Genomic DNA, 26,372 nt, shown 5'->3' on the forward strand with positions numbered 1-26,372 from the left:
TAATAATACCTTGGTACTTGAATTCTGCTTTTAGAATCTCTCAATTGAATTCCCTTAAAATCGTCTTGTCAAACTTTCTCACTCAACATTGTGAAAGGGTAATCTGAGTCTGTTATACCTTTTATATCGACACTGTTAATATTAAGAGTGCAGAAACGTCATATTAAAGTGGTCTCTGAAACCCTAAACACAACTTCACTATTCACCTCTAAAGATGCTTCCTTGATCACCAGCTTCTCTCCTTCATCCCTCATGGAACAATCATCCTAACTAATCTTGTTAGCACACACCTCGTGATTTTGGCTTTGTTGCACTCTGCTTGAAGATCTACAGACACTGACAAAATACCCTTTACGCATACACTTAGCACTGGTAGGATATACAGTAGCATTACCTAGGTAGGATGTGATACTACATCTATACCACTTTAATTGTCTAAATGACTGTTTTTTGTTGGACTTGTCAAATGTTTTGTCCTCCTTGACTTTTCCTTTCTTATATTTAGACTTCACAGCTAAAACATCTGCGGTTGGGACGTCACATCTGATACAGTCATTTGATCCATGAAAGAAGTTGTACTCTCTATCCTAGATGCTATTTCCACTGCCTTCTCTAATGTTAGATTGGATTTGGACAGCAATCCATCTTGAATCTTGTTATTGTTTGTTTCCTCAACTAGCTGATCTTGCATCTTTTCTTCCTCAAAATCCCTGTATTCAGAAGAGGACGCTAGAATTCTCAGAGCTCCAACATAACTTGCATGTGAATCACCCGAAATTTGGGCCCTTCTGTAAAACTCTCCATAATAATATTTTTCTGTGCTTTGAATCTTTCTGTGCTTTGGATTTTATGACAATTGCATATTTATCAATGACACCATCACCCTCACCCTCACCATCTATAGTCATAACTGCCTCACTGGGAATGTGTTTTAATATTTTACGACCTTCAGAACCTAAACAGTGACACAGGATGGCAAAGTTATTTATTCTGGGTGAATGATCCTCCATCTAAAGCATCCAAATACGCTGCAAAACCTTCCTGCTATTGTTCGCAATCCAACTCGGAGGTTGTTGGGCTTTGAGAGAAATCTGGCTGCCACAACATGTTGTCTAGGACATGGCCAGACAATCAAAGGGGGTTCCTATGCTGCTACTCCACCCCACATGTCTCTTTGGGTCTGGGTATGGTTACCCTACTCCCCTTATATGTTTTTGTCTTCATTTGTTTTCAGGGCATAGGGACTGTGCCCACAAATCCTGTAATGGCTGCCACAACATATGTTCATGTTGTGGCCAGCCAATCAGGATTGACTAGTCTCCTTTAAAGTCTCCAATAAAGGAGACTTTATCAAGCAGTTCTGGTAACATTTTCAAACTGGTAACATTTTCAAACCCCAAAACGGTAAACAGTGTAGTTTATTTTTAAATTTCACATGAACTGTGTGAGGGTAAAATAGGACTATATTACAGAAGTTACTTGTTATGTATGTTGTATATTACATGTTTTATTAAGGGATTTTGGGACTCCTCAGAAAGATTTAGATAAGTTGAGTCATCTGTTTAGTATTCATTGTTTAACTGAAACTGCTGAAGTCCGGCTTTTTTAAAAAAAAATTGTGTTTTGTTTGGGAGTAATGTGGAGATATTTAAAATGTTTTTATGGAGCAATGTGTATTAATATAAATCACATTTTAAATGCAAAGCACATTGTAAGAAAGCTATGAAAATGTATTTTAAAATTAGTTTTTTGTAGTACATACATTTTTTGTACTAGGTTTATCAAGACAAATAAAGAGAGGACATATAGTGCCTATGAGACAGTCACTTATTTCTGACAGGGTTCTGCATTTGCAATGTGTACTTTCATATACTGTGGAGGAACAATAGCTGTTTGCATCAAGGATGGGTCAGCAAGTGTGAGCCTGTCAGTTGTGCTGATTATTGGTCTGATACCAGCACTGTCATTGTGAATGTGTTTTCGTTTTTACCAGCACTGAAATAAATAAGAAATTGTGTGTTTAACTTGTTATGTGCTTAGGAAAGCTACCTATGCTGCAACTTAATTCAGCACAATGTAATATGGGAAATGTTCACAATTGGACCAATGTTCTGTAAAACATGAACTGTGACATCACTGAGAAATAGTCAGTAAGAAGGCTTACTCATTTAATATATGTATAAGCGTTCTTACTGAATGTCTACCAATGGTTTCAAAGCCTGCATTTCACAGAAATCAGTAGACAGAGGTATAGGTACATGAGGGACAGACGGCTAGAGAGAAAGATACACAAACATATATATTTCCTCTTTGCAGGTGTTCACAAAAGCATCTGCCTAATTAACGTTAACTATTTGCCAGCACAGTTGCGTGCAAATGCAGAGATAGTGGACTGCAAAGACCTGCTCCCAAATGGGATTTTTTTAAGCAGCCTTCATCCCCCGGATGGACAAAGTTTCACCTTTACATTCCATTACCACTCTACCTTTGGAGTCAGAAACATTTCAATGCAGTCATAAACCATTGATACATTTAATTAAGAACTGCAATTAGTAGGGGATACTTTCCCTTCCTAATTGTGATTCATAATGAGTAAAAAAAAATACCCTTGATACATTTCCACATTAGGAATCTAATCACATCCCCTCCTAATTGTGATTCATAATGAGTCACAAAATGCCTTTAATTATTTTATTATATTATTTTATTATTTTCTTTTACAGTCGCACAAGCTGTAATTTAGGGAACTGCATTCTTTGCATTCTACTGTAAAACCCATAGAAAAATCAGCACCTAGTTCTGTACAGTATGACGCAACATCCACAAGGTTTGTCACATACCCCAAAACTGACCCTACATAAATATAGCAGGCGGTCTACATATTCTTACTCTTTTCATTATATGAGGCCCTCGGTAGGTCAAACTACCAATAAAACAATGAATTAGCATCTATTTTTGTATTGCTGTGGCTTCCCCTTAAGATTGCATTGACTCATTAATATTTATCCCCCAGAGAGATTCGACATTTGCATTTTACTTCAGTGTGCACTCGTCCCTTCAATGTCACTTTAATTTAAATTTACTGATATTCATAAACATTTTGCTCAATGGCATTACTTTATTATTATAGAATGTATAAACTATTTAATGAAAAGGTCTATTTTCAGTAGCTAGCAAAGAACAACCAATGTATCGCAAATGAGAAAAGTATCAACAACACCTTTATTATCTAGGTAAGCTTTTACACACTCGAGAGCTAAAAAACAATACCTACCATAGAGGTAAAAAACAGACGACCACCCGGTATATTGCACTAAAATTCCAGCTAATGGCATTGCAATAACAGCTCCTGCGTAAGAGCCTGAAGAAGATACAAGAAACGTGAGTTAATGCATCTTTTTGAAGAAAAAAAACTTCATATAATGTCATTCTTTAAAAAAAATGGCAAAATACTATTGTATGACTACTCACCACAAAAAGATGTAGTTACTAGACGACTCCGCTCTAAAGGAGGAGCCCATTTACTCCACATTCCGTGGCACGCAGGATAGGTGACACCCTACAATGAATGAACAAATGAAAGAACTTTGACAAGCTGAAACACACAAACGGACCATTTTTCTGTTAATCTTTTACATGAAATAAACACTGAGGAATAGTTGAAGCTAAAGTGTATGAAATTATATAACAATTCACAAAGAATGCTTTGAGGAGCAACAACAATAAACAATAACTCCATTGAAATGTACATTCAGCATTTAAAAATGACTTTAGAGGTGGACAGAGGGATACAGATTCACTCTGATCTTCAGAGAATATCACCCTGTGCAAGCAGCTCACAAACTAGCTACAATCTGATCACTAATTGACCTTGAACAGTTCAACACACCTTTTGGCTAAGAGACTGTTTAGGAGTACGGTGGTCCATAGGACTAACAGTGGAGGTGTTGTGCTGGTCGGGGACCCCCACACCAGTCTGCCTGGCGGCTGAATTACAAGTTCGGCGGTTGGACCCTGGTGGGGTGCGTGGCAATCAGGGCAAACAATATGCTTGGTAGTGACACTACAGCCTATTACGACTTTCCCCACTGCAAGCCTTTTGCATGGCGGTTGGTCCACCATGAAAAGTGTGGGTGGGAAAAGAAAGGGGGCCCTACAGGCCCCCCTGTTGCCCCTATGAAAGGTGATGCATGCATGCCCGCCTATATGCATGCACCCCTTTGTATCTGCACGGCATGTACTGGCCAGTGCCTGCCGAGCATGTACGGGCTGTGGCGCTCCAATTGCACTGCCTATTGAAAGGCATCACTGTGGGACCGCCATGCCGCACGCCTGCCAGACTACAAAACAAATCATAATCTAGCAAGCAGCCGGTGGTTGACTTTGGTGGTCTGGTTGCGGCTGCTGGCCTTGCGGCCCACTCCCAGACTTCCAAAGTCATAATCAGGCCCTTAGTCTGCATTACACAAATGTCACATACAAATATACTTACATACATTTTGGGAATCTGACATAATTAAAACTTCAGTATTACAAACTATGTTTAATGTATCTGCTAAAAGACAACAGATACCTATTAATTTGGATCTGAATATTTAATGCAAAGAAATTAATTGTGTTCAATCATTTAGTATGTTTACCTTTTGACTAGTAAGTTGGGTACATTTCATGATCTTAATTATTTTCTATGTGGGTAATACATGAATTTAAATCATAAAGCAAGAGGCCTATCTGGCAAATATATTGAAAAAAAACCCTCAGAAACGGAATGGGAGGCCGGCACAAGGCCTGCAAAGGTAATATGTCCACAATTATCACTTCGGAGGGAGAGTAGCACCCCAATGAAATGCTTGACTATCTTAGGGTAGCATAGCAGAGCAGTCCAAGGCCTACTCAGGGTAGTTGGTGGCAGCTAGAAATCAACAATAACTCTCAATAAAGGTTTTCCTAGTCTGTGCTTGTATTTAAAAAAAAGGGAAAAGTACATTCATTACACACGCATTAATCAGTAGATTATATATAAGAAGGAACAGGGCGCTTGGAGGGCTGACGAAGTCAGGGCGCAATCGTATGCCTGAGAGGAACATTGTATCTTGCTCACGTTTCCAAAGCGTGTTTGTCCCTGTAAAAGCGTGATCCGTGCACTGGAGAGACCTTGGAACCAGAGAGGGGAAAAGTACTGTGTGTGGAATTGCCCCAGTCCTCTCTCTGTGTGAATATCTGCTGTCCAATGGGGTCACTCACCTGGCGATTTAAACTGCCTACGAAAGTCTCAGCACAACTTACCCTTCCAGCAAACAACCGGCACTGAAGAAAGCATACCGCTGAAACGCGTCTGCCAGGAGCTGGGAGACAGGACTTCGTGATTTTTGTAAAGTGTCAAATGGTGGCATTAAAACTTACCTGAATGCAGCTCAAGCATGTGTCAGACCCGTTTTTCCAGTAAAGACGGGATTGGTGGCAATATATATATATATATATATATATATATATATATATATATATATATATATATATATATATATATGTATTTATGTATATATATATATATGTATATATGTATTTATGCATTTATTTTCACCAAAAAACTGCACATCACTTCAGGAATCACCACCACCACTGACGTTTCGACCAAGGAATGGTCTTTGTTCACGGTTACCGTGAACAAGACCATTTCTTGGTTAAAATGTCGGTGGTGGAGATAATTGTGCTAGGAAATCAATAGAGATTCCTGCGGTAAAGTTTTTGGCGAAAAAAAAGATTTGCGAGGTTAGGTCCAACCTTGACATCCTAGCACCTGCATTGCAATAGAGCGCACTGACTATGGACTGGTTGTTGCTAGTACCTTTAGTGACATTTTGGAATCACTTTTGACCTCTAATGGATCATGACCACCAACATCACATTACCCCCTCATGCCCACCGATACCAGACATCACTTTACAATATTGGGGGGATGTCACTTTAAATGCAGCGGGCCTATTAGCTTTGGGAAGGGAGTAACCACATAAAAAAGACCAATAGCCACATGTTGAAAATCACAATTCCATCACTGGTAGCAGTGACCTTATTTTACATGCAATGATTTTTGACAAAAAATCATTTCAATGTTTTCTAAAACATTTTCAGCAATACATTTTTAACCCGTTTAGCGCGTCGAACATTCCGCCCCAGTGCGGACGTTCGATCGCGCTAACGGGATTCGGACGTCCAACGGTCGTGCGCAGCACCAGGGAGGTAGTGCACGCGACGACCGTTGGACGTTCGAAGCACGGAAGGGGTTAAATAAAGCATTTTTCAAAAACATATCTTGTGTCTGTGTCTTTCTTGAACCACTTTATGCCACATAAGCCACGTGAAATTCAGCCTTACGGCCAACCGCTAGAGGTCCCTGAACAAATGTTCCAACTTTAGGAGTGCTCTACAAAATGATGGAAAATCTCCCCAGGTCACACTACCTGTGACCCGATAGACATTGGGTTAATTTTACACAATCACCTGGGGGTGGGGGGGAAAAGGTGCTCCTGCGGTCCCTAAACACATCTAAAATAGCAGTGGTGGTACCCCTGCTCTCCTGGGGACATCTCAAGAACAATATCGTGGGCAAAAGAAGCTGTGCCATGCTTCCCAAATAGGAAGCACTGAACCATTAAATAGCAGCTTCGACTGCTTTGTGTATTTGCATGCTGTGTGGCACCAGGCAGCTGTTCTTAGTTTTCGTTTTGAAACAGTGGTGACTGGGCCTACCTGTAACACCCTCGAGGCAGGTTTTGCAGTGAGGGGAGCAAGTAGAGCCCCAAGGCCCCCACAACCCTAGCCAGCTTCCCACCTGGCCAGCACTTCAGAGGGCTTGTCCTTCCAAATGCGCATGGTGTTGCCACTGTCCAAGTTCTTATCTATCTCTTGAGAGAGAGTTTATATGTGTAGGTGGGAAATTCTAGATGTCAAGCACTTCTGGCTTATATTAGGCTTATATTAGGCTGCCACATAAGCCCTCCACCCGGTCCCAACATTCCTGCACCACATGATGGTACAATCCAATATTGCTCTGTCAACTGGTCTATGTGCACATCTCCTCTGGGGGCCTCAGCTCCACCCCTAGTTCGCAAACACTGCCAGGAAATTTCTCACCAAAAACCAAAGCCCCTCCCGTGTTGACTCCAGATGACTGTGCTTCTTCCTTTGTTTCGTGAGCCTGCGCTGTCTCGACCCTGGTACAATGTTACAGCTGATTGCCAGATGCAGATTTTCTTTCTCACCACATCTTCCATAGAAGCTGAGTGAAGCACTGATAATCAATCCATTTATGTGGGGAAACCGTTGATCCCATTGCAATTGAGCAGAGTAATTAACTTGGCCCAGCAGGGTGCCAGAATACCTGGAATCGGATCCTGGGCTGAGCCAGCGAATATGACAACCCTGGATGACCCATAAAGTGTACATGTATGTTCTTGGGACCTGCATATTCAAATTCAGTGTATATTTTTTCACCCCAGTTTGATACCTACCTGTGACAATTTAAGGGAAGCTAAACTGCAATTTAAGGCATATTCCCCATGTATATACATGGGGAATATGCCTTAATCCAGTTACCCAGATAATCCAGTAATACTGACCTTATCTTCAAGTCCTTTCTAATATTATAAGGTATACCCTCAGAGCAACATCTATAGAGTCCCCTCAATGCCAGGATACCTGTGTGCATTTACTGGGCACCAACGATGGTAGTCTCACATGTGCAGCCCAAACACTTGCAAACCTGTATGAGTACATGTTCTTGGGCGACCAGCCCAGTGCCTCATACACTAGCTGCATCATAGTGCCTTATCTTAAATAGCAAACACTTGCGTAAACATGCGCAGTCCAACTAGTATGTGATTGAATTTACCCTGGGTGAGACTCACCCACCGTAAACATCTAAAAACCAGGTTATCAAAAGGGAAAAATCTAGGTGAATGAAATGAGCACAACTTTCTTTGCTTTACTTTTCAAATATCAAAGGATGAATGAACTGTGCAGTGAATGTTACATCAAGTCAAACATGTAATGTTAGATTCATGAAAAACACTTGCAAGTTTACTGACTCAAAAGGTGTTATGTACGAATCTAGGACCCTAGTTTAATTTTCACGATTCATGCCCATATATATGTATAAATCACACGATCCTTATATAGGCATAGAAATCATACCCATATTTAGACTGAGCCTATGCAGCCCAAATATGGCATGGCTACTTCCACTAAGTTCCAAGAATCCACAATGATTTCTTAGAAAACCCGCCTTCAACAGCTAGGGACTTCCCCTTGCCTGAATACTAATTCATCTAGGAAATCATGGAGTTTTCAAAGAACTGAGTCTTTGATGATGTTATTATCTCCATTCATACGTCAAACTCGGCACCTTCAAGGTATAAATATGCCTACATTTGCCCATACAAACACACAGTGGTTTAGAGCAGTTCGACTATCTATTTGCCCGACGCGCCCTGTAGCAGCAAGTGCCGAAGGAAGCCGACCCTCCTGCTGACGCACTGAGAGACGCTGTCTTTTCTCTTGCCGAGAAATCCAGCTCCAGTGTTTCCAGGCTACCCTTGTGGGTTGCTGGGAAATCGAGTCCTAAGAGAGAGATACAAGACCTCCTTCATTCTAAACCAAGGTACGGAGCTTATTAGACCCTTAGAGAATTGTTGGAATGGATTCTTGCCAAAAGAATACTAGTCTACACCTCACTTACTTCTTCCCTTGTACTAGACTCAGGTTAGGTACATCGGGGTAGGCATATTTTATAAGCACCAGTTGAGTACGTTAGTCATTATTTATCACTGTATGTATTTTAAGCATTTTATGTATTTTATGGCTTAGAAACCATATCATGCTCTTACAGTTCTATTTTATAATACTCTTCGTATTATATGCCTTGTACTTTATAACCAATATTACAATTGTAGCAGTATATTTCTTATGCTTGAGAAAGAAGACTGTTCAATAAACACTTTTTATTGAAAACGCCCGTCTCTCTATTTTCTCAGTACCTCTGGTGTAACGAAGCATGCACGATTGAATGAGTAAAATAACTATCTATTGTTTCCGCGACTCTGTAGATTGATTTATTATTCTTGGGAAACAAAGTCGTCATGTTTATGCGGTTGTCAGAAACTAATCCCTTCTTGTGAATTCGAGAAAGTTTCTAGTGACCTCTGAGCTAGCTGGCACTCACAATTGAGTCTAATATATTCGATAGAGACCTAGTCGACCTCAGTCCTACGTCTAAACTATAGTATATGTTATTCCAATCTGCAGAGCCTATTGGGAATATAGGAACTACACTACATGGCGCCCAACTTTTGGTAAGGCGATAATTTAACGCTAGATACTAGAGTAACTCAGTCATGCTTTTCACACAGACCCCTTTTTCCCGTAAAAACTCCATTAGACGTCTGGAGTGGGTGAAAGGATAATATCCACCAAAACTGAGTAGGACGGAAAATCCTATGTATTAGTTTATGGTTTGTTCAACATTGAAGGATACAGTGTTCCAAAAATATTGTGCACCTAATCTTTGATTCCTTGAAACCTGCTCTGCAAACTTTCGGTCAACCAAATGTCGGAGAGTGTCGATGAAAGGGAGAGAGCTGCAGCAGCAGCTCAGGCAGTTTTAGATGACACAAGTCTCCAACAAAATATCGCGGATGCTATACTCATCCCGGTAAATGTAAGAAAAAATATAACTCTAAAACTTAGAGATAATGGCCTATCACCCAGAGGTGGTAGAGTTATATTTGTCATTGAGGCACATGAATATCGGCAGACAGAGGTATTCTATTCATGGATCACTTTTCCACAAGCAAATCCAACAGCATATGAGTTCCACTACTACAAAGTAGAGGAACCTCCAGCGGAATACGTTCCTTTCGAGGACGTTGAAAACTAACTAACTCACAAGGAGCATGCGCTCTGGTTTAAAGGCCCCCTACAACATCAAAATCACATTACCAGGCTCCGTCCACTAGGAAGACCAGGAGCAACATGGCCAGTACTAGCCAGCTATACACCACATGCTGACATTGACAGAATAAAACAAATTTGGCAGATGGACGGAGCGTTTGAGCAAATCAAACACTCACCCCTAGGCAACTGATCTGGGTTTAATCCATCACCATTCTTTAGCTCACTCAACCACCCCAGTTCAGACATGACTATATGCAAATCAGTCTGACCCTGTGCCTCATGGGAACAGTTCATCCCGAACTGCCAAGCCATGTCTTCCCTGGACCGGAAACAAGCATCCTGGGCAGTTCGGGCTGGACTGTTTCCATGAGGCACAGGGTCAGACTGATTTGCATATGGCCATGTCTGAACTGGGGTGGCAGAGTGGGCTAAAGAACGGTGATGGATTAAACCCAAATTAGTTGACTGGGGGTGAGTGCTTGTATTGTCAATGCTCCGTCCATCATTTCCTTCGGTTTTTTTTGTTCGCCATAAGTTGGCAGGGTAAGCTCAGACGTGAGTCCCTTGCTCACTTTGCCACTGGATTCAAGCAAGCTGGGCTGAAGACGGCTGAAATGCCAGAAACCGGTCCTGGGTAGCTTGTTTACGGTCCAGGGAAGGCATGGTTTGGCAGTTCGGGCTGGACTGTTCCCATGAGGCACAGGGTCACATTGATTTGCATATGGCCATGTCTGAACTGGGGTGGCAGAGTGGGCTAAAGAACGGTGATGGATTAAATCCAGATCAGTTGACTGGGGGTGAGTGCTTGTATTGTAAACACTCCGTCCATCATTTCCTTTGTTTTTTTTTTTGACATTGACAGAATGACAAGTCAAGAACTGTTAGCTCAGCTAAAACAGTTAATTAAAATACATAGACAATTGGTTCAATATGTCATGCGGACCTTAACAGTCCAACCTGCTGTAAGGTTTCCGCAGCACACCCCTCATCAGGGAAACACAAACAAAATCACACCACAGACTATACAATCAGTCATTGGTAAATTGCCCGCAAAAGGGGACAAATTCCGTTCTGGTTAGCCCAGAAAATTACTCAAATAGAGGCAGCATTTCCTGATAGTACACCTCATGAGAAACACAGAATTCTGACAATCAGTTTACCAATGTGGATAGTACAACATGTGGAGGACTGTGACACTTGGGGTACAGTCTTTGCTTCAATCTACACAAAAACACATGGTGTTCCGTCTATGGCGATAGTACCAGATGTCCTAAGACAAATTCAAAATGAATACAGACCAGAACCTGCTTTAAATCTTGGTATGAAATTACTAAAAGATTTCAAACAGGTCTTCGCTATACTATTAGCCAACATTAAAGGTGAAGCAGCATCCATGGCAATCCGCCAAAAGCTAAAAGAAACAGATATAACAGAGCTGCCATATGAACCTGCAAGAATTATTGAGAAATCATATGAAGAACTAGGAAGAGATAGTTTGGGTGGCAAACCATTAAAACCCCAACTAACAGAAAATCCTGAAAAAGTTTTAATTAAAAATAATCTCACTACACCTAAAAAGAAGTTGGAAAACAATAAACAGACACTCCCTAAAGAGAATCGTTCTCAGTCCAGAGGTAGATCTCCCCAACTTGGAGGTAGGTCTCCCCAACAGGAGCCCTCTGAAAAAAGGTATAACCTCAGAAATAGGGATAATTTGAGAAAACCCGATAGATATCAAGATACTGATATACGTTCCTCTCGTACCTTTCAGACTTCCTCGCAGAAATCCGAAAGAAGAGGACGATAAGAATAGAAGGAAGTACGAGTAACGTTCAAAGACGAAAAGTACGTTCCAAAAAATAAGAAAACTCAATTTACTAAGAGGAAGGTAGCAAGCATAAAGATCAGACATGCTGAGGATCTTGAGGACACAACTCAGGAACGGGGAGTGGGTCCAGACAATGCTAGACAGCGCAGCAGAAGTCACCATAGTTCGCAAGATCTTGATGAATCATCTGGAGACAGTGGACTTGAATGAATGCATCCAAGTTGAAACTGCCGACACCAGGGTTAGTGTACCCCACAAGTTATATGAGGTAACACTCCGGATAGAGGGGGACATAACTAGAAAAATAAGAGCACTCTTTTGGGAGAAGCTCTCTAAGGGCTATGACATTCTTCTAGCTGAACAAGACTGGCCACCTGAATTTGTCAGGGAGTGCCCACATGGCGAAGAGATAATTATGCCAGACTTCTAAAATCACATTCCGATTCACAAAAAATACACTTATGCGAGAAAATGGACTGTAGCCGAGGCTCCAGCATTATATAAAAATCATGTAGGATAAAAACCAGTAAAAAAATCAGCCTACTGCACAAAGGCAGTATCCAGTTAAGAAAGAACCTAAAAAACAGGTCAGGGAGATCTAAGATCAACTTGAATACCAAGGGGCTGATTGAAACATGCACCTCGTCAATGAACAATCCTTTGTTTCCTGTCTCCAAGTCAGACACTGCATATCGTATAGTTTTGGACTACAGACTTCCAAACTCTTGTTGCAAAACCTTTGCAGTACAAAATACACACAGTGCAGCACTGATGAATAACATTGTGAGCAAAAAGTATAAAAGCACATTAGATATTTTAAATGGGTTTTTCTGTCAAAACATTGCACCTGAAAGCAGGCATTTGAACCCTTTTACTCAATTTTGGGGACACAGCAACAATTTTGCCGTCTCCCCCAGGGATTCAAGAATAGTCAAGGGTTATTTTCGGCCAGGGTAACAGAGTTACTACAAACGTATGATGATGAGGCATTATCTTATGTCGATGACATCTATCTTACAGACAATGATTTGGACGTGCACTTGAAAAGAGTGAACACCATAATACTTGGGTTCGCATCTGAAGGGTACAAATTCAATTTTAAGAAATCACGAATTGCCCACTTCAATGTCCTATTCTTAGGCTACGAGCTATCAAGTGAAGGCAAAAGCCTGGCAGCCAACTTCCTAGAGAAATGTGCACTGCTTCAACCTCCGAAAACGCTGAAAAACTGACAGTCAATTTTAGGTTTTCTGAATTTTGGAAGAATTTATGTTCTGAATTACGCAGAAAGGGTTAAACCTCTATATGAACGAATCAAACCTGATTTCAAACCAAAAAATTGGACTCAAAACCATACAGAAATTTTGCGTTCAGTACAAACAGATATGTTAACTAAAACACAGTTAGAAACACGCGACAATGTGCGCAACCTTGTGATCCCAATCATCCCAGGAAGATGCAGATTCACATACCAGAACTTTAACGAAGGTGAAAAGGTACCAATAGTATACAAATCGCACTTGTACACACAAGCAGAAATAAAATTCAGTTCTACAGAAAAAATTCTGACAGCGGTTCAAACTGCATTAGCAAAAGAGAGAGCTCTTGCGTAGGGTAAACGCATAATGATCGTTACACCTGTACCTGCCTTAGAGGCAGTGACAAAAGCGAGCGTTCCAAATGCTAAGGCTTCACATCCAAGATGGATACAGTGGGTTAACTCTCTTGCTGCTAGAGACGTTTAATACATGTTAGACCCCTACTTGAAGACACAAGAATACCTACAATACTAACACAAATGTCCTTTGCTGACAGAGATTCTGCCTCTAGATCATTACGGATGTTTAATCTATACAGACGGATCAGCACAGCCCGTAATTGGCCTATTGTGCTGCGTGCCCGATTGTTAAAGGTCACAGGCATGGAGGTAAATTTATACCTATGGTCACTAAAACTCAATCACTCGGAGACTGTACAGCTCAGTGAGCTGAACTACAGGCTTTCAAGATGGCGCTTGAAAATACCGATCGCGAATTCCCCACACTCATAGTGTGCGATTCATATTACTGCGTCCAGTCTTACAATGAATAGCTGCAGAACTGTGTCCAAAACGGTTTCAAAGACGCAAAAGGTGGCACAATTAAGCATAAAATGCTTTGGGAACAAGCAGTTATTTTGCAAAAAGAACTACAAAAGACTCACGTGATTCATACACTACATCATCAGCGTGATGGCGTTCACGTTGCAGGGAATTCATTGGCTGATGAAGCCACGAATACAGCTGCACAAATGGCTTCCATAGCTATAATCGCTCGCTCAAAAAGAGTAATAGATGGTGAAACGCTACTAGCGGTAAGAGCCTCCATGGAAGGCAGCTATGCAGCGTTACCTCTAAACTAGCCACTCACGTATACAAACATAATTGATGCAAACTCCGTTCCTTTTGCTCGAATCCCTGGCGTGGGGGAAAGAGTAATTTCAAACAGGAACCGGAGAAGTGCTTTGGTTCAAGAAGCACATATGGGAGAGGGTCTGACACATCAAGGGATCTTAAAATCTCTAATAGAATTAGAAGAGATGTACTGGTGGCCAGGAATGAGCATCCAAGTTCACGAATTTGTAATAAACTGTAATACCTGTTACAGATATCATACCTTTGAAGATCACCAGATACTTGACTGCAGTGTAGCCAGCCCAGTTCAGACACCATTGTTAGACAGCATTACCCTATCTACAAGCAGATGCCACCATGGACAGATGCGGTACCACAACTACCAAGATAAGATTCTTTTGGAAGTGGCCCCAGCGCTCGGCTGACGCCAGAACTGTTATAAAGGATTTGCGAGTCTCTATCGGCACATACGCAATCGGCACTCTACATTTTGACCAGGGTCCTGCGTTTAGCTCTCAAGCTTTCAAAGAGGCCATGGCTAGTATGGGCGTTGCATTGCGGTATTCTAGTCCCTTCCATCCTGAGGGTAACCCGGTAGTAGAAAGAAAAAAATGTTACATCAAGTAATGCACAACATCTAGGATATTAGGTTCGGGTGATGGGTGGGTCAAACATCTAATAAGTGTCCAACGCAGTCTTAACAATCTGCTAATAAATTCTCTGGGTGGAAACACTCCGTACGAATCAATGTTTGGTACTAGAATGTTAATCGAAGACCTCGATTGTCAAACTTCAGTGGAGGAAAAAACCCTTTGATGTCAAAGATCATTTGGCTGTTTTACAGGACTTACATGAAACAAGAAGAAGTCTGAGTAACACGATACAGAAGCCAACAACCACTGAAGAAAAACCACCTGTCCCAGCAAGACCTGTCTGGATTCCAAAGATTGGGGATCTAGGGCTAGATGTAGGAAATTCCCATGTACAGACTCTTAAATACCGAATTTTACCGAATCAGTATTTAAGAGTCTGTAAATGGGAAGGGGGCAGATTTAGGTAATTCCGAATTTAGGAATACCGAATCTGTAAGATTCGGTATTTACCGATTCGGTAGATACTGAATCGGTATGGCCCATTGATTCCTATGGGCCTTGAAGCCCATAGGAATCAATGGGAAATACCGATTCGGTGTTTACCGAATCGGTAAATACCGAATCCTTCAAGGGTGCAGGGGGTGTCACTTTGACACCCTCTAGCACCCCAAGTACAGGCTTGTGTGACATGTGGCACACATACATGCCCCAAGGGCATGTCTGAGTGTCACATGGCACAGGTGTGCATGCACAGATGTGCATGCACAACTGAATTCAGTATTTTACCACACAATAGGAGTGTGTGGTAAAATACCGACTCTTAAGGGCCTGTGGCAATCTTAGGAGTGTCAGCTACATATGGATTTACTGATTCGGTAAATATACCGATTCGGTATTTTACCGAATCGGTACATTTACCGAATCGGTAAAATTACCGATTCGGTAAAATTACCAATTCGGTAGGTCCCCTACATCTGAAAAGCCTAATACCGGTCAGAAACGGCCGAAATATGCCGTTTCCAACAGGTATTAGGGCTCCTACATCTGGCCCCAAGTCAGGGAAAAGATCGCGGTAAAGAAGGAATTTGGGCCTTCTAACAGAAAAGCAGTACCTGTCCTAGCAATCCACGGAACAAGATCAGTATTACTACCGCCCCTTGCTGGTAAAAGGGAAAACAGAGTTGTGTCCATCGACGTGGACAAATCACATCATGTGGCTAATAATAAGTAGTAGGCCCAGTGGACCCCCAAGATGTAGCAGACGACCAAATCTTGCAACACTCCAAGAGGTACAAACTGAAAGACTCATCACCTTTGATAAGCCTGCAGTCAGAAAAGAAGGACTATGCAACAACCTCTTGAAACCCAAATAACAGTTCGTCAGGAAACACTTGTCTACAATGAAATATCCTCTGACTATACAAATATGACAAAGGAAGAAGCAGCTCCAACGATTATAAAAAATCCTGATGCAATTCCAATTATTGACAGAACTGCCTCTGGCTATTTCATCAACTTTGATAAATTTTCTGAGGATCCAAGTGAACCTGAATCTGCGCCAGCAAATAAAACTTTCAAAGAGAAAATAACAGAAATCCTTCATCAGCTTGAAAAAACATATCTGGTTTCACCATGGATTGAATTTTGGATTGTGTTCGGCGTACTTTTTCCCCTGCTCTGGCTGATACTAGTGTTAAGTTTGGGAAAGATGATAGATGGAAAATACAGTACAAGGGACACAGCAAGTAAGAAAATCAACTTGCTCCTGAACCCTCACAAATCATGTCATCATGCACAAAGTGACCTGTCATCAGTGAACATCACAGCCGTTCCAATACCTGATGGTATAGCATGGGACAGAACTGATTATGACATCTATGGCCCGGTGGAATTGCTGAAGATTCTACACCAGTTCAAGGTTTCTTTGAGTGACGTTGTATCACCCAGCACATTTTCTGATGATTGGGACTTTGAAACTGTTAATAATATGATGACAGACTTAGAAATGTCAGCTAAATTTACAGAACATGAATACTTAGAAGGTTCGTCAGATTATGAACAAATGTATTGTTTTAATCATTATGGTCACCATTATTTGCATAATTCTGCAAACCCTAGAAATGTTTTTTCTTATAATCAATGGGAACATTGTCCAACGCCAACAAAGGGTAGCTCAAAAACATTTTATGAAAATGTTCCATACTCCTCAGGGTTTAATATTACAAATCCAGAGACGTTTTATGTCAAACTTACGAATAAGACAGGAATGAAAACAATATTGACCAATACAAAACAAATTTATTCTGCAAACTTTTATGCTCAGCTGTCTACATTAGGTTTTGACTTCTGGAAATACAACATTCAGACAAAAACTGTCTGGGACACAAAAGACTGGCAGGTGCATGGTTTAGAAGCCTTATACAGAGCCTGCATTATACCAGAACAAATAATGTTTTTAAATGACACTGTTCAACAAACTTCTGGTCTTGGCCTGGCTAAGATAAAAGATTTAAATATACCGTCTATACCTAAGCCTTGATCTGACAGTAATTACACTGCAGAAGAGGAGGTAGACGTGCCCTATATTTTAAAACAAACCAGAACTAATCCTGATTGGAAAAAATGTTAATCTGGCCCACAGACACAAATAACTGTCAAGATAGATTCCGGAACAAAACACAAGGGTTCAGAGTGAATAGGCCAGATCCAAGATATTCGCAGAGACAACATCCAGGAATAGTAACTACTTACAGTGTAGGAAAACTATGCCTTGAGTGGCTACAGAAATCTACACTTTCAGAAATCAAACAACACTTATCTTTGCTTAAATAAGGCAATGATTTGCGAGACTTCTTAATAGGGCCTCGCAAACTACGTCAAAAACTTTTCATATATGCCGGTATATATTCTGCAAACAATGAAGAATGGAAAATCACGCAAATGGAAACTGCAGAAAGAATACGAGAAATTGATTATATTAATTTAGAGAAAGCACTCTCTTTAGTGGACAATGGGTTAACGACTCTGTCCTCCAGTATTTATTCTTTGGACAGCATTGTATCATCTGCCATTGACATAATAGAGCAGTACTTGCTAATGTTACAACATGGCCAGTCCCAATTACGTTCTATAATGCAGCTAGGCTGGACATTACAAAACCTGCGTTCAGGCTACGTGACATGTCGTCTTATCAACACCACGTCATTATTTACTGTATTTAACCTTACAGATAAACAAATCTCTTTGGCACAAAAAGGAGCAGACTATACGGTGCTGAGCATTGAAAAACTGGAAAGATTACCATTGACAGTTTCTGAGAAGCCTGTCATTGAATGGATAATACATGGCACCATCACGATACCAGTGACGATTTTTCAATTTCAGTATTGTCTACAGCATATACCAACAGGCCTGTATGAATGGTTGGGTAAAGAATACATTAAGTCGACCTGGACTTTACCTTACACACACAAATGTTGGAATGGGGGAAAGGAAGTATTCCTTAGTGGTAAAAATTGTAAGAACTCACTAAGTGGTACAGTTTTGTGCCAAGGTATTAATTTACACGGAGCCTGCGTGGGTTCTGCAAATAACCTTTCTTGCCACCTGCACGGTTCCCCCTCCACAGTGATAGAACCAATTTTCAGGCAGCTATCCAATGGCAGCTACGTTATGCTCAATGACCAAAGCTGTTGTGGCATGTTGCTAGGAAAAGCGTATCTAGTCAGTGTGTCATCCAGGGTCACTTGTTGTATGCAAGTATTGTATCCTAGAAGAAAGTCAGACTGGGAAACGGTGTTATGGCCTTCAATGAATATCTCTTCTATACGAATTGATACTTTAAGCAGAATAAAAGCCATTCTTTTACAAAAAATTGTGCCACTGACCTCGTCTAAAGAAACGTATGATCTGCAAGTTGCAAGGACTTCTGCAGAGATACATACATTATTATTAACTAACTGCCCAGTACATTTTGCAGAAATGCTACGTCAAATCTTAAACATGTCTGATGATACCATTTAAAGCAGTCCTCTGCATTTTTCCAAATTTTGTGCACTCTGCGTTCGACGGCCTGCCTCTCATCTTGGAAATCGTAGCAGGAATTCTATTTTTATACCTTCTGCTCCGATATGGCAAGTCCAGTCACCAGCGATACCTAGACTTCCATGGAACATTCCCTCCTTGCCATAAGGTATCGTGAGAGAATTACACAGATTCTTGTCTTGGCTCGTTTAAGAGATCTGAACAAAACGTGGTTCCTTTTGTTCTGACCAATCTGGCAAGATTGCATCTTACCTGTTCGAAGATGCATGCTTTACGGAGAGGAATGCGTGTTGGACATTTGTCTTACAATTCCATCAGTCCTGCCATCGGATGTTGACGTTTTGCTAGGTCCGGTTACGACTCATGCATCGTGTTCCTCCAAAGGCTACCAATTCTTATGACGGCATTCAGTAAGGTCTCACCGAAAAGTCTAACTGAGGGTGAGATACATGGAACAACAGGCACACAGGTACCACCTACTGCGGACGTTGCTAATGCAAAAAACGCTGACGGCGGTGATCCTCATCTATGCACATTTGATCTGCTAACTGAAGTAGCTCCACTTTCGCCTACTATGGTAGATGGTTTCTTTGCCAGCCTAGACGATCTGATGTTTTCTCCTGACACCGAGAATAACTTTTGATTCATGCACACAGCGTTCCCTGAACTCTGAAATTCGGCCTTCGTTTTTTCAAAACAAACCATCTAACAATTTGAACTTTTTACAAAATAGAACTTGTTGGCACAGAGTAATCTGCTTAAAGTAGAACTGTTCTTAGAGAACAAGATTTCTTTTGAAAACTTCCTAATAACAATATTTGGCCTTGTCCTAAAAATGAGACAGTTTAAATGTTGTAGCATGGGATAGTCTCAAATTTTTTTCTTTCTGTACCTTAAGAGACATTTCATGAATGTAAATTAGTATTTTATAAAATTTACAATATATGCTCTCATAATATGCTTTATATCTGTTGGGACTTGTATTTCATGCGTAGAAACCTTTTTAAATGCAATTTGTATTTTGAGTGGGATTGTAAACACTAGCCATAGCCATAGATATGTTCAGTGCTTATACATTTCATATTATTGAACTTAATATCGCGGAGTGGGTGTTATGTACGTATCTAGGACCCAAATGTTATTTTCTCGATTCATGCCCATATATAGGTATAAATCACATAGAAATCATACCCATATTTAGACTGAGCCTATGCAGCCCAAATACGGCATGGCTAATTCCACTAAGTTCCGAGAATCCACAACTATTTCTTAGAAAAACCCGCCTTCAGCAGCTAGGGACTTCCCCTTGCCTGAATACTAATTTATCTTGGAAATCATGGAGTTTTCAAAGTACTGAGTCTTTGATGACGTTATTATGTCCAATCATACGTCAAACTCGACACCTTCAAGGTATAAATATGCCTACATTTGCCCAGACAAACACACGGTGGTTTGGAGCAGTTCGACTATCCACTTGCCCGATGCCCCCTGCAGTAGCAAGTGCCGAAGGAAGCCGACCCTCCAGCTGACGCACTTAGAGACGCTGTCCTTTCTCTTGCCGAGAAATCCAGCTCCAGTGTTTCCAGGCTACCCTTGTGGGTTGCAGGGAAATCGAGTCCTGAGAGAGAGATACAAGACCTCCTTCATTCTAAACCAAGGCATAGAGCTGATTAGACCCTTAGAGAATTATTGGAATAGATTCTTGGCAAAAGAATACTAGACTTAAGCTACACCTCACTTACTTCTTCTCTTGTACTAGACTTAGGTTAGGTACACCGGGGTAGGCGTATTTTAGAAGCATCAGTTGAATACTTTTGAGTCATTATTTATCACTGTATGTATTTTAAGCATTTAGGTATTTTATGGCTTAGAAACCATATCATGCTCTTACAGTACTATTTTATAATACTCTTCGTATTATATGCCTTGTACTTTATAACCAGTATTTCCTCACTTACATCGTCTGCCATTCCCACGGAAAGTTCTGGGGAATCCTGCGACCGCATTGCGCGTTTCTGCTCAGAGAAAGTGGAAAAAATATACTCTTCCTTTTGGATAGTTACCTTTTGGATAGTTTTATCACCCCTCCCCCCGAGTCGCTCAGCAGAATCTGCAGTTCTATAAAGTCTGGTTCACCCAGGGATCCTGCCTCACCAAAATTGCTTGGGGAGAGTAGTGCCACTCTTGAGCCTTATATCAGGCATCTTCTAGATGTATCATTTAGTATGCACACAATGCCTGATAATTGGAAGCAGGCTGTGGTGCTTCCACTTCAGAAGAAGCCGAACATCAACATTGAGAAATTGGATAACCTCCACCCTATCTCGCTGCTACCCTACTAGGCAAAAGTGTCCGAGAAGGCTGTACACTTACAACTCATGGTCCATGTGGAAGTAGCCAACCTTCTCCTTCCCACGCAGTTTGGATTTCGGTCACTTCACTCTACGGAGTCAGCTCTACTTATGGCCACGGAGGCCATTATGCAGGGAGCAGATGAGGGGCAGACAATGGCCCTCATCCTTTTGGACCTGAGCGCCGCCTTTGACACTGTAGTACATTACACCTTGCTGCAGTGTCTGAATAAGGGCGGTGCCTCAGGCGCAGCGCTAAAATGGTTACAATCATTTCTGATGGAACGGAGTTTCCCGGTCAGACAAGGCGCCCACTACTCTATTTATTTATTTATTTATTATTTATTATATTTTTTATATAGCGCCAGAATCGACCCCCGAAGGGGTATCTCCGCGCTTGCCTTGGGAACCCGTCCTGGTTTTTCCCTGTGAGATAGCCCCTACAGGGCATCCCCAAGGTGAAAGCCAGGCATCCCGCCGCGGGGGCCGTTGTGGAGATTAAGCAAGTTAAATGCCCAGAGTTGCAGAGTTTGAACCCATGATTAGGTCAGGCACCGAAGCGAGAATTATCGAGTCCATGGACATTTGAGCTCAAGACCCTGCCGCGTCGGGAATTGAACCCTGGTCCTGGGTCTGACCTCTGCTTCAGGGTCTGCCTCTTCTAACCAGTGAGCCACACTTCTAGAGATGTGAAACTGGATCAGGGTATGCCCCAGGCTAAGAACCTGGATGTATGGGTAGATTCGAATCTTTCATTCGAACCTCAGATCAGACGTGTGGTGGGGACTTGTTTTGGTGTCCTCAAAGGTCTACGCAAAACTATGGACCTTCTTCCTATAGAAGCTAGGAGGACGCTGGTGCATGATCTTGTCACCTCCCGATTAGATTATGGCAATGTACTGTATCTCGGTGCCACGGTCAAGAGTCTTGACAGGCTTCGGGTGCTGCAAAATGAGGCGGCTCGGTTGGTCCTTAGGCTTCCAAGAAGGGCTGCTTCCAAAAGGGCCTTAGACGCTCTTCACTGGCTTCCTGTCAGGAAGAGAATTGTGTTTAAAGGCCCTCTATACATGCCACCGTAACACCCATGCATTGGACCTAGGTACCTGCAGAATCTCATCACTGTTTACAGGCCCGCCCGGTCCCTTAGATCCACTGGGACTGGCCTGATGGTGATCTCTAAAGTCAAGAGGGCCCGAATGGGTGGCAGATCATTCCGGCTCTTGGCGGCCAGGAGCTGGAATAAAATCCCTCTTGAGCTTCGGTTGGAACCTTCTGAGACCAGGTTCACAAGAGAGCTTAAAACACACTTGTTCCTTTATTAATGGGCCTGGGCGCCTTAGTCTGGGCATGGGGGCTCTAGGATCTCTCACGTACTACAGCGCGGGGACACGCCGGTGGGCGTAACCAGGCGCTATACAAGCTTCCTTATTATTATTATTATTATTTTGTAGCATTACATTTCTTATGCTTGAGAAAGAAGACTGTTAAATAAATTCTTTTTATTGAAAACGCCCGTCTATGTATTTTCTCAGCACCTCTGGTGAAACGAAGCATGCACGATTGCCTGAGTAAAATAACTATCTATTGTTTCCGCGACTCTGGAGATAGTCTTCTCATTCTTGGGAAACAAAGTTGTCATGTTTATACGGTTGTCAGAAACGAATCCCTTCTTGTGAATTAGAGAAAGTTTCTAGTGACCTCTGAGCTAGCTGGCACTCACAATTAAGTCTAATATATTCGATAGAGACCTAGTCGACCTCAGTCCTATGTCTAAACTATTGTATATGTTATTCCAATGCGCAGAGCCTATTGGGAATATAGGAACGGCACTACAAAGGATGCAGGTTTACTTTCTGAAATTCACATATCTATTTAAGTTTGCACCTGGTAAGCTGTGTTTGATTAATTCTTTTACATAATTTTAAGTTTGCGCTTCTTTAACAAACAAAGTGAATGCCCATCTTTGATTTGATCGCGTTCTCCTAATGATTCAGTTAAATGGATTTAAATATTTAAATGTCAACCACTTTTGTTGTCTTGAGTCCCTGAAATAGGAAACTCAGTAGTAGTTCAAAAACGAAGCTCATATCAAAACATCTGTGTAGTATTCAATGTGTGGTATATGGAAGCAAAAAACTGAATTATTGACTGCCCAACCAGCAGCTGTAAATACTTTCCTACCATTAAGACTGCAGGTTGCGGCTTTTAATTGCAGCTAGATCACTCGTCAATTTGTCTATTTATTATTTTGTGTGAGTCTAGACTTGTATTACATTGCCAGGAAGTCCTGTATTTGATGTAGAATGATACAAATATTGGATGTGAAGCTTCTATAAATGTTTGTGGTCTGCGTTATGTTCTTGAGTGTCTGTTCCATGCCATTAAATCACATCTCTCTATTTAGTATTAACTTTATATTCAACAATGGTGCTACAGGCGGGAATGTTGTTATTATATTGACCCAAGAATATATGTAATTCAGTTTTTATTTATAAAATTAATGACTTAAAGAATGGACATTCTTTTGTTTTGCTCAATGATCACTGGGTTTTGTAAATATTTTTAAACATATGCTCTTTCAATCTCGTCAGAATTACTTAAAACTAATTTTCTATTAACTCTTTATCTTCATTTTTTGTGCTGGTTTGTGTTGGCAAACGATGGGGTTCCAACTCCATTATGGGATTCAAACAGTGGTATGCACCAAGGGTCCCTTAAACTAACTATAACAAGGCCTACAATATGTCAAGAATGGTTAAGATTATGGCAGGTCCATAGGTATCCATAATTAATTAAAGAATTCCCACAAAATATTAAGTATGAGCACAATTAGGCCACATACACTGTCATGCTAAGAATTATACAATCATGTCAAGAATTACCACAGTATCTCAGAGAAGAGTACCATTATTCTAGGTCAACCATTTTAGCAAGGATAACCAATGGTATGCCAAGAATGCCCATGATATACCTTGAATGTAAACCATTATGGCTGAGATACCATGACGCCAAAGATAGCCATAATCATTTTAAAGGTACCCTCATTATGCCAATAAATGTGAACTATTAGGCCCTAATTACAAGTCTTGTGTGCCAGGGACCACCAGACTCTCTGGGCCATGGCTGTGGTGGTTCAGCCAACGCCGCAATGGGGGTCCGTCCAACCACCGCATTATGAGTTGGGTGGTTGGATCGCCCTCGGACCGCTGTTCCAGCCAGGGAACTGCCACACTCTGGAAGTGGCATGGTGGTCAAGAGGCAGCAATATGCTTGGCGGGACTACCGCAGTATCGCCAAGCATGTCAACAGTTTCCTCTGTGCCAGTATTTACAAGGAGGTTCTTACCTCTCAATATAGGAAGAACCTCGCAGTAAACTTCCTGACTAATTTTCAACCGTTGGAGGTGAAATTGAGCATTCCTTAAAGGAAACAAAGAACCTCACCCCAAGAACGTAAGCAACTGGGTTTAAAATAAAATGAAGAGAGACATGCATCTGTGGATTATGATCAAGACTAAGCTACATTTGTGTATGAATAAAAGCTTCAGAGATTTAATAATTTTATGTTACTCTAATTTTATTACATTGTATATGATTTTCTGAGTGAGAAATTTCACATGATTTTTACCCACGGGAGACTGGTTCAAGCGGATAGTGTCTTGGAAGAACATCGGAAACATGGTCTCCTTGAACTAGTCTCCGGCCATTATCTGTTATGGCCTGTTGAAGGAAAAGTATTGCTTGTGTTCAGTTTTGATGTAAGATGACAGCAAGTACATTTTGATAAGGTACACATAATTTTGCATATGATTCACAAAATTTAGGAAAAAACAACATTGCTGTGTTGCCCACTTCTAATCTCAACCCAAACAATACATGACATGACATGGCCAAGGTGCACGTACCAGTAGTATCAAGAAACAGTAAGGGTCTGCTTACAACAAAAAACATACTTTTTTTTACAAAACTTTAATCTCCAGAAATAATGATGTATTGTTCTGAATATGATTGACCTCATATCTTATTAAATTTCTGGTCAATTTAGAAATCTAAGCCATTTATGTGACATGGACTGTCAGCCAGTTGAAAATTACTCAAATAAACTCTTCAATAATGCCACTGTTAAAGAAACGACCAGAAGGATGAGACAGTCACAAAGAGGTAACAGTTCATGGAAGATTTTTCAATTAAGGGTACAAGATCTGGCCATGCCCAGATGGTGGAGCTAGAACTGTAGGAGGGTATCACATTGATGGTAGTAATATTTTTGACACCAAGATATACTGACTGATCCAATGAGATTGTGTAAAGTGTCTGTAAAGTATCTTTTTTTTTGGTTGTTTAGTCCAACAAGTATGGGTATTCAGTGGCTGGTTGAGGGGCTAGTGTGGGTGGGGGGGAGGCACCACTGTAACAGTGTCGAATAAATTCATAGCTAACACTGAAACACTAGAAACATTTAGCCTAGTACTTGCAAAACACACCTGAAAGGCATTAAGTTCCTGGAAATGGGAAGTGATTTTACATTTCTCACTTGATCTATCCCTCAGACATGGGCCTACAACTTAATATGATTTAGACTATTTAGTTCCTAATATGTAATGTCCGCAACTTCAACATCCCTAGGAAGGCCAGAGCTGTGCTGGCATATCTTCAGCACCTCAAAATTGACACAGCCCTCCTGCAGGAGACACACATGAGTGCGAAAAGACCCTTGACATTTGCCTCATGATGTAGTAGCCATACTTCCTTTGCTAACTACTAAGCCTATACACGAAGCACAGCCCTCTTGGTACATTACAGCTCCCCTTCACCTTACGGCAGGAGAAGAACAAAATGCGGTGCAGGTACAATTTGGAGCAAGCCTGGGTGGGAAATGAAGATGTGACCAACATCAACACTTATGGTCCCAAAATTGATCATCCAGATTTCTTTAAGTTGGTTTGGCAAACATGTATGGCCCTCTGGCGCAGCTTGATATTGTGTACAAATTCACTGACAGTTCACGCATGCAGATAGGCACACACCACACACCATGCTGCAGTAACAACCCTACATGATATTATGAACACACATAATCTAGCGGACCTATGGGAGCACCACCACCCTGACATTAGGAAGGGCACCCATTTCTTGATAGACAACGATTCCTGGACTAGGTTTGACTACTGGCTTGGCTCACTATACATTTGCAGCTGGAGAAAATGTACAGCACAT

The 26,372-nt window shown here is 41.3% G+C and overlaps 1 protein-coding gene across 1 annotated transcript in view; it reads right to left on the reverse strand.

Moving 5' to 3' along the window:
- The window catches only part of SLC17A6 (solute carrier family 17 member 6), a 404,282-nt gene that overhangs the window by 188,659 nt on the left and 189,251 nt on the right, over positions 1 to 26,372 (reverse strand). Inside the window, exons 5-6 of the mRNA XM_086959494.1 lie at positions 3,472 to 3,559; positions 3,275 to 3,361 (exon numbers count right to left, since the gene is read on the reverse strand). Of these exons, the coding sequence (XP_086815620.1) occupies positions 3,275 to 3,361; positions 3,472 to 3,559 (175 nt within the window). The remainder of the gene's footprint in view (positions 1 to 3,274; positions 3,362 to 3,471; positions 3,560 to 26,372) is intronic.

The sequence above is a fragment of the Lissotriton vulgaris genome, chromosome 2_2, assembly GCF_964263255.1.
Source record: "Lissotriton vulgaris chromosome 2_2, aLisVul1.2, whole genome shotgun sequence".
Lineage (NCBI taxonomy): Eukaryota > Metazoa > Chordata > Amphibia > Caudata > Salamandridae > Lissotriton > Lissotriton vulgaris.